Source organism: Lycorma delicatula, chromosome 1 (assembly GCF_047948215.1).
Source record: "Lycorma delicatula isolate Av1 chromosome 1, ASM4794821v1, whole genome shotgun sequence".
In the NCBI taxonomy this organism is placed as follows: domain Eukaryota; kingdom Metazoa; phylum Arthropoda; class Insecta; order Hemiptera; family Fulgoridae; genus Lycorma; species Lycorma delicatula.
Window position 1 is genome coordinate 210,761,549 of NC_134455.1, and position 13,361 is coordinate 210,774,909.

Genomic DNA, 13,361 nt, shown 5'->3' on the forward strand with positions numbered 1-13,361 from the left:
TTTAAAAATTGTAAAATATTACAGAATCCAGTTTGGAAATTGATGTTAAAAACAAAAATAAGCAGACAAGTTAAAAATCTATACAAAAAAGAATTTAGTAAGACCGTAGTGATTGCTGGGAGGCATAAGAAGATTGCAGAAGTAAAAATAAAATAAAAATCAAACTGGCTATTAATAAGGAAACATTACATAAAAAGCAAGAATTGCTTTTCACATTTCATAAGTAGCAACAGTTTATGGATGTAAAACATAGCTGCTAAAAGAAAGAGACAAAGGCTTGAGGTGTTTGAAATATGGGCCTAGAGGAGATTGGAAAAAGTTAATTAGACAGAAAAATTAAGTAATGAGGAGTGTAAATGAGTATAGAACTCAATTAAATAATGCAGAATAGGATCAGTGTTTATAATGAAAGTAAAAGGGTTGATTAAAAGTACTAGAAGGATCAATAGAAGGCGTTAGGAACAGAATAGAGAAGGATTAAAGTCACAAATGATCTAAATGAAAATTGGACTGCTCAAGAACTGAAAATGTAACATTAGAGTAGAATATATATGAGCATTGTGCTGGGGATCTGTCTCAGGATAGGTAAACCGTATAAATGCTGATGAATACTATGATTATACAACATGTTACTCGTGGAAAAAATAACCAATTTGTTGTGTAATATTACCACAAGAAACATTAATATTAACAATTTTAATGCTTACACAATATTGAGAATGTAGTCATAAATAGAAGTGAATCAGTAGACCCAATTCATATCGTATCAGCTAACTATTGACATGCAGTATATAGTATTAATTAAATATGTTATATACAAGATCAGAATACAGCAAAAAGGAAGAATTTCATTAGTCAATGAACAGCTTAATAAATGTACTTCATTATGATACTGCTGCTAATTTTTTTAATTTAAGTAGCAGCAGTATCTACAGCCTCGTGTCTATATTTGGAAACTGCTGCATACTTTGCACTTCCTCATAGAATCTGTAAATATTTTTACCAAAATTTTTGTATAAAATCAGATACATGCAAAATAGAACTTGCAATAATTTTCTTTGCGTATGGTTTTGACCCTCGGTCAAAATTAATAAAAAAGCCCTTTATAAAAGTTTTCTTGAATTTTATTCCGAAATAGGCCACTACACTTGAATTACATGGTAAAATTTATCCAAGAAATAAGTACCAAAAAGAATGTTTGGGTTTTTTCTGTTATTAACCCAAAGCTTTTTTCACCAAATTTTTCTCGTATTTTATTTATTTATTTTTTTTACAGAACCTAGGGTTTGAACAGAAAACTTTCAGTTGTGAAACGAGCATGCTACCCGTAGGCCAGACTGGTTCCTACAAATTTATGATAAAAATTCCTACATAGCTGCAATACACCACCATACGGACAGACACTATCACCACAGGTATAAGAGCAGTCATTCCACTCTTTTCCTGGATAAACTAAAGATTATAAAATTTTATTTCTAAATGAGTAATGAATTATTTATCCAATAAATATTTATAAATCAAAACTAACATAATTTAACCTGTTATAGCGATTTACATTAAGTTTTGAAAAGGTTATTTGTATGGAGTATTTTTATTATAGATTGCAGCTTTGTCTTATTAAAGTAAAATTTAAATGTGAATTAAAAAAATAATTCTGTTAATTTCTTAATTTGAAGTAATCATTTTTCAGTTTGATTGAATGCTGCTATACTTGGTGATAATGAAATTCTTCATTTTAGTTTGTAAACTAAATTTAAAAAAGTAACCAGTTGTGTTTCTGCAAAGGAAACATTTCTTCCATGAATAATTTGAATGTTTCAATAGACATTAAATGTGCTCATTTAAATAATAGAAGTTATTGTCCCTGATCAGCCTGCTGCAAAAAAGTAGGACTACATGACAGTACACATTTGACTAAAAGAGAGTAAAATTATTTTAGAGAAATGTGTCTTGATTCATATTACTTTGCTGATATGAGTATACCACCATATAATTTTGCCAGTACGTAAGGTGTGTCTAGCACCAGAATTATTTACTGGAAAAACTATGTACTTGTTTGCTAGTTCTATGAAATCCAGTTCAAATTGGTGGCTATTGTGTAAACTCCAGAAATTGATGAGTCTTGCTTCACATGCCAGAATTATAGTGTATTTATTTATATATATATATATATATATATATTACCAACAAATTGTGTTTGACAGCAGGTATAGATAAACGAAAGTATATTTTCTCCATTCCGTTTCAATTAGAATAGTGGATGTGACATTAGCAGCTATAAAGTGCATCAAACAGGGTTCTATCATCGTCTTTGACCTTTTTACATATGTGTAATGTATTTAGGGTTTATGTATGTATATTTGTTCTACCATAGCACTCAATGGCTCAAATTAAGATGTATGACACCACATTGGAATCCTTATGTTGCTGGGTGTGTCATAGGCTATATATATATATATATATATATATATATGGTTAAATTTGAAAAAAAAAAATTACCTATATACAAAATTGTTTCCCATACGCTCTTTAATTGTCCTGTGTTTGTAATTATCCTATTAAAGAGCTGTGTTTGTCCAGCAATGGTTTTTTTTGGCAGTTGTATTTTTTAATTTTTAATATTTATCTGTTTATTGAAATCATTGGGTGTGTCAAAATTAAAATCACTTTGATAATTAGAAATTTTAAGTGTATTGGATCTGTCCAGGTCATACCTAGTTCTTTTATGATCTAGCATTTTAATGTCAATCAACTAGCCAGAATCAGTGATATTAAGGACTTCACTTCTCTTCCTATCTTGGGAACTAGGTTTATTCCCTGCACTAAGCATCTGATTAATACTCATAGCACTTCAGAAATCAAGGAGTGACTAATATTTAAAGTTTGTAATTGGTATTAGCATAATACTTCATTAAAAGTCCTCACCATAGTGGGTAGAAAAATGCACCACATTCAGTTCTGTAGTTATGTAGAGAAGGGAGAGTGTCAGACGGTAGGAAGAAATGTTAATAAAGAAAATATATATATCTTTTCTTTATCAAAAGTAAGGAATTTTCTTTTTTATTAAAGGCAAGTAGTGAAACTTTTGTTAATTATTCAGCTTAAGCAGAATAATCTTCTCACAACAGCCCCACCCCATCCTGGCCCGCTAATGGAGAGGAGACTTGCCACACACAGTTTGCATCCTGCTTCTTATCTGCATGAGAATAGATCTTCATATACACTGGTTAGAACCTTTACAGAAAGAAGACATAGGGCCAGAGAGCATTCAAGTGGATTTACACAAAAGATGTCAGAGAGTAAAAGAGGAGAATGTTTCTGGTCTTGGCATACGGGTAAGTGTATGTAGACATCCTTACTTTGATCCTATAAAATATAGATAGTTGTACAAAAAGAAGCTATAATTAATATAATTATGAAGGTTTTTATAATCTATTAGTAATAAGCAGATACATGCAGGTGAGACCATAGCATACGCTTATAGTAGGTTTGCTTTGTCTATTTAAATCTTTTTGTTAAAAATTAATTGCAGTATTTTCAATTTTAGGAAGAACAGTTTTTAACCAAGGTAGAAGTCAAAGTGAAGATACCTGATGAATTAAAACCATTATTAGTTGATGACTGGGATCTAATATCCAGGCAGCGAAAGGTATGATCAAATTGTATATCAAAATCTTATTTTTTTTAAGCAATATTAAAATAATCGGATTGTATAATATCAAAACATCCTCTATAGAACCTTTGTAACTCTTAATATTATTCTCCACTTCATTCCCTTCTCTTTATTTCTTTGTTTTGGATTTCTCTAATGGTTACAGTATTATTATAAATCCAAAATCTTTATTTTTCACCTTTGTTCTATACATCCCTTCTTTGTAATTGCTAACTATTATCTCCTTTTTTTCTTCTACCTATCTAATTCTAATTCATTTTGGCTCAATTTTCCTGTATTTTTTTTTCAATTCACTATAAAGACCTTTGTAGTCATATTTTTTCTCTTCTGTTATATCTCTCCTTCAATCACTTTTCCTTTGCTATTTTTCATTCTTATTAATTTAATTTCTTCTTTGTTTCTTTATTATCCTTTATCCACCTTTAATGTTCTTTATCATACTCTATTGTTTACATTTTTATACTTTTTGTGTTTATCCATTAGTTTTAGTATATTTTTCATTAACTCATGATTGACTACTGTAACTCTTGTAGAAAATACAGAACTCTTACGCAAAATTCTATGAGGAATTTCGGTTGATGTAGAGACATTTCTGTGGCATTATTACATATGTGCACATGCTAAGAATGAAACTGGATTATTTTAAATATGTTGTGTATAATACTGAGGAGTAAGACCAGGTCACATAAGACCTGGTAATATTAAATAAGAACTTTATTTAATATTAAGCTTGTTAATTAAATTAAAATATTTTAAGTTACTCTGGATTTATTATAAATTTATTATAAGAGCTTTATTATCAGTTTTTCAAGAAGTTCATTTAGATAAAAAGTGAACTACTTTTAATTAGAAATAATTTAAACATAGTTTTGATAATTTTATTTATATTAGTTAACCATAAACAATGCTATCCCTGTTTTTTGTAGAGGTAAATTATTGTTTTATAGTGTATGTAAAAAAGATATTATGATAAAAAATATATATTATTTCAACCAAGCTGGCCTTTATATATCAATATCTGTACACAAGATATGTTCTTAAAATAAGGTCTGCTTTGAAAGTAAAACAAAACTGAAAAATATAAATTAACTTTACTTATGCATAAAAACTACATTTATTTACTATGTTTTACATAGTTACCTTTAATTTCAACACATTTATCATAGCGTTTCATATACGTCTTGAACCGTACAGTAACACCATTTTTCGATTTGTTGTCTTTGTGATGCAAGGTGTTTTAGGTGAAGAAAAAGAAAATAATTGCTGCAAGCTAAGTCAGGACTATGGGGTGGGTGGTTGAAAATTTTCCAACAAAATTCTTCTAAATGCCTTACTGGCTGATTTGCCTTGTGTGGCAAGACATTTTCATTTCAAAAAAAAATCCTGCAGGATGGCATCCCATGTTTGTATTTTATAGCTCTTGTAAGACTCTTTAAAGTTTCACAATGCATATTGGCATACACAATATTTCCATGATCACTAAGTACTACAAGCAAGCACCCTTGTTGTCCCAAGAAACTATAACCCATAAGCTTCTTTACCAAATATTCTTGTTTAAACTGTTTCGGTCTAAAAGATGGTGTATGCCACCATTGTACTGCTTTGTCTCAACATATGAAATCCAGTAGCAAAGTAATCAAACAATTCATCACTTTTGTATTCTTAATGTCACAAAAATTCCACTGCTGCAACAAAACATTCTCTCTCTCTCCCTCCCCATTTCCCTCTCTCTCATTCTACACAGATTATAACCACATCAACTCAAACACTTATCCCATATATACATTACACAATATATAACAAAATACTCACTCGCGTGCCCCTCTCACTCTCTCTCTCTCTCTCTCTCTCTCTCCCCTCAAAATACAAAAAGTTATCTGATTTAAAAAATCAGATAACTTTTTGTATTTTACATTTTGTGGGGATCACAATTATTGTAGCACTCATTATAAATAAATGTTAATTAAAATGACTAAACTATTGTTCCTAACAGCTAACTGTTGATTGAAATAACTGAGATACACAACTCCATCTTTTTACTTCCTTGTATGAGAAGTAAAGGAAGTATTGTGATGGTGAAAAATTTTGGTTTTCAGATTTCAACAGAAACATTCATTTTGACCATCCTAAATTCATTTTGACTAGTTTTAGCATGACTTCTGTATATATGTGCATACTTATCCAAAAAAAATTTGATTTTGGACTTTTTCTTAACTGCACTAATAAGCCCGCATCGAGGCCTTTTCAATGATATATCATAAGTGATACTTATTTTCATTGGTTCTCCAGTTATAGCCAAATAAAATTTTAATTTTTAAAGTGAAAGAAGAACAATACTTGATGCAGGATGGTCTTCATAGTCTTTGATGTCTGAATTAAAGTAACATCTTGCAATGCTTTCTGACACTTCTAGTACCAACAACTCTTTCACAGCAGCCAAAATGGTTTTTTAGAGTTTCTGAAATCTTAGCTATCGTATCTGATTTAATAAAAAAAAACTTGATGTTTTTCAGCTTGTGATTACAAAATGGATGATACATTTCATCAACGTTTAGTATCTGAATTTTTTAATGGCCTTTGCCACCTCTCATTTTGTTGTTCCTCCCACACCAATATATGGGATTCTTTTTCCCATGGGATGATCCAAAGAAGTGCCATTCAGCTTCAAGGTCAAAGTCTTTTTTGTGACTGCACAAACTAGCAAAATTCTTTGTATTTTTATAGGGGTTTGAAGCACCATCAGTAAAATAGATGAGTTTTTTAACTTTCTGATGTACTTCCTTGATATGGTCTGTTAAAAGTTTTTGAAAGCAATAAAATGTTGCTGTATCGCACTTCAAGTGATCACTTAAAGTACGGACACTTTTGTGTTGTAGTACATCATTTTCGTTAAAATAGAACACAAAAGGGTGAACTGTGGCTTGGCTGTTGACCCAATGGAAGCTTTGTATCTCATCTTGAACAAGAAATGAAAAGTTTTTTGGAAAGTCTGCCAATACCAAACATTCTTCTTCACCTAATTCTGATTTTTTTCTTCATGAAAAACTGAGCTTGAGATTTTGACACGAAATGGTAAGTTTTCAATTTTTCCACTAATGATTCGAAAAACTCATCTTTGTATCTGCCAACACATACTCTTCTGAAAAGTTGAGCATGTTAAACACTGCCTGCTTACCTGGACATTTGGTGCATACATTCATCATACAGCTGCAGTTATTCCTGTCACAAACAAAAATGTCTAAGTCCTTATAATCAACATTAATTTTGGGACCATCAATCATGAGTTTGATGTTCTGGTGTGGGGCAGACGCAAACTGTATGATACATCATTTTGGATAGAGTTTGCAGAACTTTGATCTTCCAATTTTTTCTCAGGGATTTTACTTTTAAAGGTGACATACAATTCATTTAAGTTTATCAGAACAAGGCGCTTTTGCTTATGTACTTTGACACCATCAACACACCTGCTAACACAATCGTTCTTACCAGGACACAGCCTGCTATTATTGTCATAATCATAAAATAACACAAACTTTTTAATTGTCATTACTAATACCTGTTTTATGTATTTTACCTTACTCCAGTAGAATGCCTTGCTCATTAACTAATTCTCTAGTAAGTCTAACCAAATGCTCAGACACATTGAACTCTGCTATTATTTTAGATCTGATCCAAGATTGGGGAAGTTAACTGATAATTTTAACCTTATTTTCTGCAGATAAAAAGAAGCAAGAACACATTTTTCTTTTCTTTTTCAGATATCTTATTTATTTTAAATTTTAATGCTGATGGCTTTTTGGTGTGTGCTTAATTTTTTTCAATTTTGATGGATTTGATACACCCAAAATGCTACAAGCAGCATCCAATTGTTCAGTTTTGTGATGTGTGGCTATGTATTGCTCTTGGTCTTTGCATTCATATAGTTCTTTGTTCTCCTGAGAAAAAATACTTTTGAAACGGTTAGCACAAAGACTTTCCAGGAACAAAATTTAAATTTGGAAAAATGTGTTAAGAGCTTGCTCTAATGTTATTTATTTTAAGTTTATCTTAACTGATTTTTTTATGTGTTCTCAAAGGGTCACAACAAAACTGTCTATACAAGTGACTGAATTTTGACAAAAACCTTTTTCATGATATTTAGAAACATTAGTGACATGTGAATTAACACGTAAAAAAATAAGTTGTTGGTTTTCATCACTAGATTCACAAATTTTAATGAATTCTTTTGGTTCTGTACCATACACTGTTCTATGAACTCTTCATTCACATAAATTCCTATCAAACATTGTTTTCCCATTTTTTTTATGTGAAATTACTTGAAAATAATGTAAAAATCCTCCTCTATGAATCATGAGACCTTGCCGTTGGTGAGGGGGCTTGAGTGCTCAGGGATACAGAGTAGCTGGACCGAAGGTGCAACCATATCGGAGAGGTATCTGTTGAGAGCCAGACTAAGGAATGATTCCTGAAAGAGGGCAGCAGCTCTTTCAGTAGTTGTTAGGGGCGTGAGTCACAATGACTTAAACGGCCGTATCAACATCACTCAGTCCTCTGAGTACTGCGCAGCTGAAAGCAATGGAAAACTACAGCTGCTTTTTTTCCAAGAAAATGTGGCTCTCTGCATTTTCACATAGCAATAATGGAGGCGCCTTCCTTGGTAAAATATTCCGGAGGTAAACTAGTCCCCTGTTCGGATCTCCGGGTGGGGACTACTAAGGAAGGGGTCACCAGAAAACTAAAAAATAACATTCTACGAGTCGGAGCGTGGAATGTTAGAAGCTTAAAAAAGGTTGGTAGGCTAGAAAATTTAAAAAGGGAAATGGATAGGGTAAATGTGGATATAGTAGGAATTAGTGAGGTTCGGTGGGAAGAGGAAGGCGACTTTTGGTCAGGTGATTTTAGAGTAATTAATTCAGCTTCAAATAATGGGCAGGCAGGAGTAGGTTTCATAATGAACAAGAAGATAGGGAAGAGAGTAGAGTTTCAAAACGCATAGCGATAGAATCATTGTAATAAGGATAAAATCAAAACCTAAACCGACAACGATTGTTAACGTTTATATGCCTACAAGCGCCCATGATGATGATGAGGTAGAGTGTGTATACGAAGAGATTGATGAAGCAATTAAACACGTAAAAAAGATGAAAAATTTAATAATAGTTGGAGATTGGAATGCAAGCATTGGAAAAGGCAAGGAAGGAAATATAGTGGGTGAATACGGGCTGGGCAAAAGGAATGAAAGAGGGGACCGACTTATAGAGTTTTGCACGAAGTATAATTTAGTAATTGCCAACACCCAATTTAAAAATCATAATAGAAGAATATACACTTGGAAAAAGCCAGGCGATACTGCAAGGTATCAGATAGATTATATCATGGTTAAGCAAAGATTTAGAAATCAACTCGTGGACTGCAAAACTTACCCTGGAGCAGAAATTGATAGCGACCATAATTTGGTGATAATGAAATGTAGATTGGGGTTTAAAAACCTGAAGAAAAGGTGTCAGATGAATCGGTGGAATTTAGAGAAGCTTGAGGAAGAGGAGGTAAAGAAGATTTTTGAGGAGGACATCGCTAGAGGTCTGAGTAAAAAAGATAAGATAGAAAATGTAGAAGAAGAATGGGAGAATGTTAAAAAGGAAATTCTTAAATCAGCAGAAGCGAACTTAGGCGGAATAAAGAGAACTGGTAGAAAACCTTGGGTTTCAGACGATATATTGCAGCTGATGGATGAACGTAGAAAATATAAGAATGCTAATGATGAAGAAAGTAAAAGGAACTATCGGCAATTAAGAAATGCTATAAATAGGAAGTGCAAACTGGCGAAAGAAAAGTGGATTAAAGAAAAGTGTTCAGAAGTGGAAAGAGAAATGAACATTGGTAAAATAGACGGAGCATACAGGAAAGTTGAGGAAAATTTTGGGGTACATAAATTAAAATCTAATAATGTGTTAAACAAAGATGGTACACCAATATATAATACGAAAGGTAACATCGATAGATGGGTGGAATATATTGAAGAGTTATACGGAGGAAATGAATTAGAAAATGGTGTTATAGAGGAAGAAGAGGAAGTTGAGGAGGATGAAATGGGAGAAACAATACTGAGATCTGAATTTAAGAGAGCATTAAAAGATTTAAATGGCAGAAAGGCTCCTGGAATAGACGGAATACCTGTAGAATTACTGCGCAGTGCAGGTGAGGAAGCGATTGATAGATTATACAAACTGGTGTGTAATATTTATGAAAAAGGGGAATTTCCATCAGACTTCAAAAAAAGTGTTATAGTTATGATACCAAAGAAAGCAGGGCCAGATAAATGTGAAGAATATAGAACAATTAGTTTAACTAGTCATGCATCAAAAATCTTAACTAGAATTTTATACAGAAGAATTGAGAGGAGAGTGGAAGAAGTGTTAGGAGAAGACCAATTTGGTTTCAGAAAAAGTATAGGGACAAGGGAAGCAATTTTAGGCCTCAGATTAATAGTAGAAGGAAGATTAAAGAAAAACAAACCAACATACTTGGCGTTTATAGACCTAGAAAAGGCTTTCGATAACGTAGATTGGAATATAATGTTCAGCGTTTTAAAAAAATTAGGGTTCAAATACAGAGATAGAAGAACAATTGCTAACATGTACAGGAACCAAACAGCAACAATAACAATTGAAGAACATAAGAAAGAAGCCCTAATAAGAAAGGGAGTCCGACAAGGATGTTCCCTATCTCCGTTACTTTTTAATCTTTACATGGAACTAGCAGTTATTGATGTGAAAGAACAATTTAGATTCGGAGTAACAGTACAAGGTGAAAAGATAAAGATGCTACGATTTGCTGATGATATAGTAATTCTAGCCGAGAGTAAAAAGGATTTAGAAGAAACAATGAACGGCAGAGATGAAGTCCTACGCAAGAACTATCGCATGAAAATAAACAAGAACAAAACAAAAGTAATGAAATGTAGTAGAAATAACAAAGATGGACCACTGAATGTGAAAATAGGAGGAGAAAAGATTATGGAGGTAGAAGAATTTTGTTATTTGGGAAGTAAAATTACTAAAGATGGACGAAGCAGGAGCGATATAAAATGCTGAATAGCACAAGCTAAACGAGCCTTCAGTAAGAAATATAATTTGTTTACATCAAAAATTAATTTAAATGTCAGGAAAAGATTTTTGAAAGTGTATGTTTGGAGTGTCGCTTTATATGGAAGTGAAACTTGGACAATCGGAATATCTGAGAAGAAAAGATTAGAAGCTTTTGAAATGTGGTGCTATAGGAGAATGTTAAAAATCAGATGGGTGGATAAAGTGACAAATGAAGAGGTATTGCGGCAAATAGATGAAGAAAGAAGCATTTGGAAAAATATAGTTAAAAGAAGAGACAGACTTATAGGCCACATACTAAGGCATCCTGGAATAGTCGCTTTAATATTGGAAGGACAGGTAGAAGGGAAAAATTGTGTAGGCAGGCCACGTTTGGAGTATGTAAAACAAATTGTTGGGGATGTAGGATGTAGAGGGTATACTGAAATGAAACGACTAGCACTAGATAGGGAATCTTGGAGAGCTGCATCAAACCAGTCAAATGACTGAAGACAAAAAAAAAAAAATGTAAAAATTTAACTGATTTAAAAATTTGCAAATATAATATTAAGTAAAACATATTTATTTAATAAACACTTACAAACACAGGATGAAATTTGAGACATTCGGTAAAGATACGAACATGTCACTGACCAATATCGGACTGATGAGTCTGTAACTGCAAAGGTAAATGATGCAACAAGCATAAATGAGCATGTTGTAACATGAATTTTCCTGATGACTGGAAATGACTTCAAGCACCTGTTCTTATAACATGAGCATTGCAGTTGAATGGTTCAAACAAGTCTATTTCAAGTGTAGTAATAAGTATAAAAATATTAACATGCCAAGAAGACAAGAAACCCCCTTGGAACACTTATTTAGTGAGTCAAAATGGTATCGTTTTTAACAGGTTTTTCATGATTTTTGTGAGGTTATATTTTTTTATTAGTACAATACACAGGAAACCTTTTTATTTACGATAAACATCTATAAAAAACTGTAAGTTGTGCAAATTTGAGATTTTTATCACCAGCCCAATCAGAATTATTTGAAGCCAAAATTTGAATTTTTTTTAAAAAATTGGTTTTCAAAAATTCATAACAATTTAGGAGTAACTATGTCACATTAATATTATTTATGGTAAAGCTATGAACATATACCTACAAATAAAAAAATTATTCAAATTCTGTATGTCATCCCTATCTCTAAAAATTTATCAAAAATGAAATTTCATCGTTTTTCTTATTCAACTTTATTGGTAATTTTTTCATAGAAAGAAGAGAAACAAGTAAATAAACCAGTGGACCAATCTTTTACCTTGAGAAAATATTAAAAATTGCTTTTTGTTTCATCCCTCCAGGACCAATAGTTTTTTAGTTAAGATTTTTGTTGAAAACCCTAGGTGTGTGCACCATAACAAAAATGGCCACCACAGGTAAACTGCTTAAATAAAAAAATTTTATAAAAATAGTTTTAAGGTCCTGAGGCATGTAGGAAACAAATGAGTTAAGTTTCAGGTTTTTGAATTGGTCAAGTAACCATCCTTGGATCACTTCAAATGCATTGACCCTTAATGAAATATTTGAATCTTACAGGGGAAGGCACATCGGTTCGAATCGGACTTCATTTTCAACTTTATTTTTTTATTTTTTTTTTTTTTTTATTTAAATATATTGATCTATTAATAATTATTAACCTCTAATTGTAAAAAAAATTTTACAATAAATAATAATTCAATAATAGTAATAAAAAATATATATATGAAAAAAGATCAGAAGTTATCAGTAAAATAAAATTGTATGTACTTTAAAAATGTGTATATGTAATTTAATAGGCTTAAAAGGAAGTCATGTGGTGTCCACATCAGATTTTTTATTTCACGAATGTATGTGACAAATTCAAAATGGACCTTTTTGAAAAACACACTTCGTGTATTAATTAAATCTAAATGAAATGTAAAAATTATCTTCAACAGATTTCATACAAAGATATATAATACCGAAATTTTTTTTACTGCATAGAACCACATAGAGAGTTCAGAGTTTACAAAGATAATTACATCTACTCTACTCAAAGTAAAAGATTTTTTTTTACCTGTTACTTTCAAGTGGTTATATAAATAATGGTAATATGAAATAGAAAATTATTATTGGTTAATAATATTGCAGGCTGTTTAACGTTATATAATCTATAAAAACATATATATGTATTTTGCATATACAATTTAACACCTAATTTAGAAATTTTACATTTATTTAAAAATTACTGTAACAGTGCATCTAATTTAGAAATATTTTACTGGTCACAGATTGAATCAGAAGTTTCTCTTTGTGATAAATTAAATTAATCATTTTTCATATAACTTATTTCTTTACAATGAGAATGTGTATTTTATTTTTGCTGGTAAATTTTCAGCTTGTTGAACTACCAGCAAGAGTTACAGCTGATCAGATATTAGAAGATTATGTGAAACATAAAACATCAAGTAAAAGTAACACTCCACATAAGTAAGTATAATGCTCAGATAGTTATTTACTGACTAGTATATGTACTAACTAATTTAATTATTTCCCTTTGCCTATGTAATTACTTATGACTAC

General features: G+C 31.4%; 1 protein-coding gene across 1 annotated transcript in view; it reads left to right on the forward strand.

Annotated features, from left to right (window-relative positions):
- Positions 1-13,361, forward strand: part of MRG15 (mortality factor 4-like) — a 73,509-nt gene that overhangs the window by 34,039 nt on the left and 26,109 nt on the right. Inside the window, exons 5-6 of the mRNA XM_075371295.1 lie at positions 3,548-3,649; positions 13,177-13,268. Of these exons, the coding sequence (XP_075227410.1) occupies positions 3,548-3,649; positions 13,177-13,268 (194 nt within the window). The remainder of the gene's footprint in view (positions 1-3,547; positions 3,650-13,176; positions 13,269-13,361) is intronic.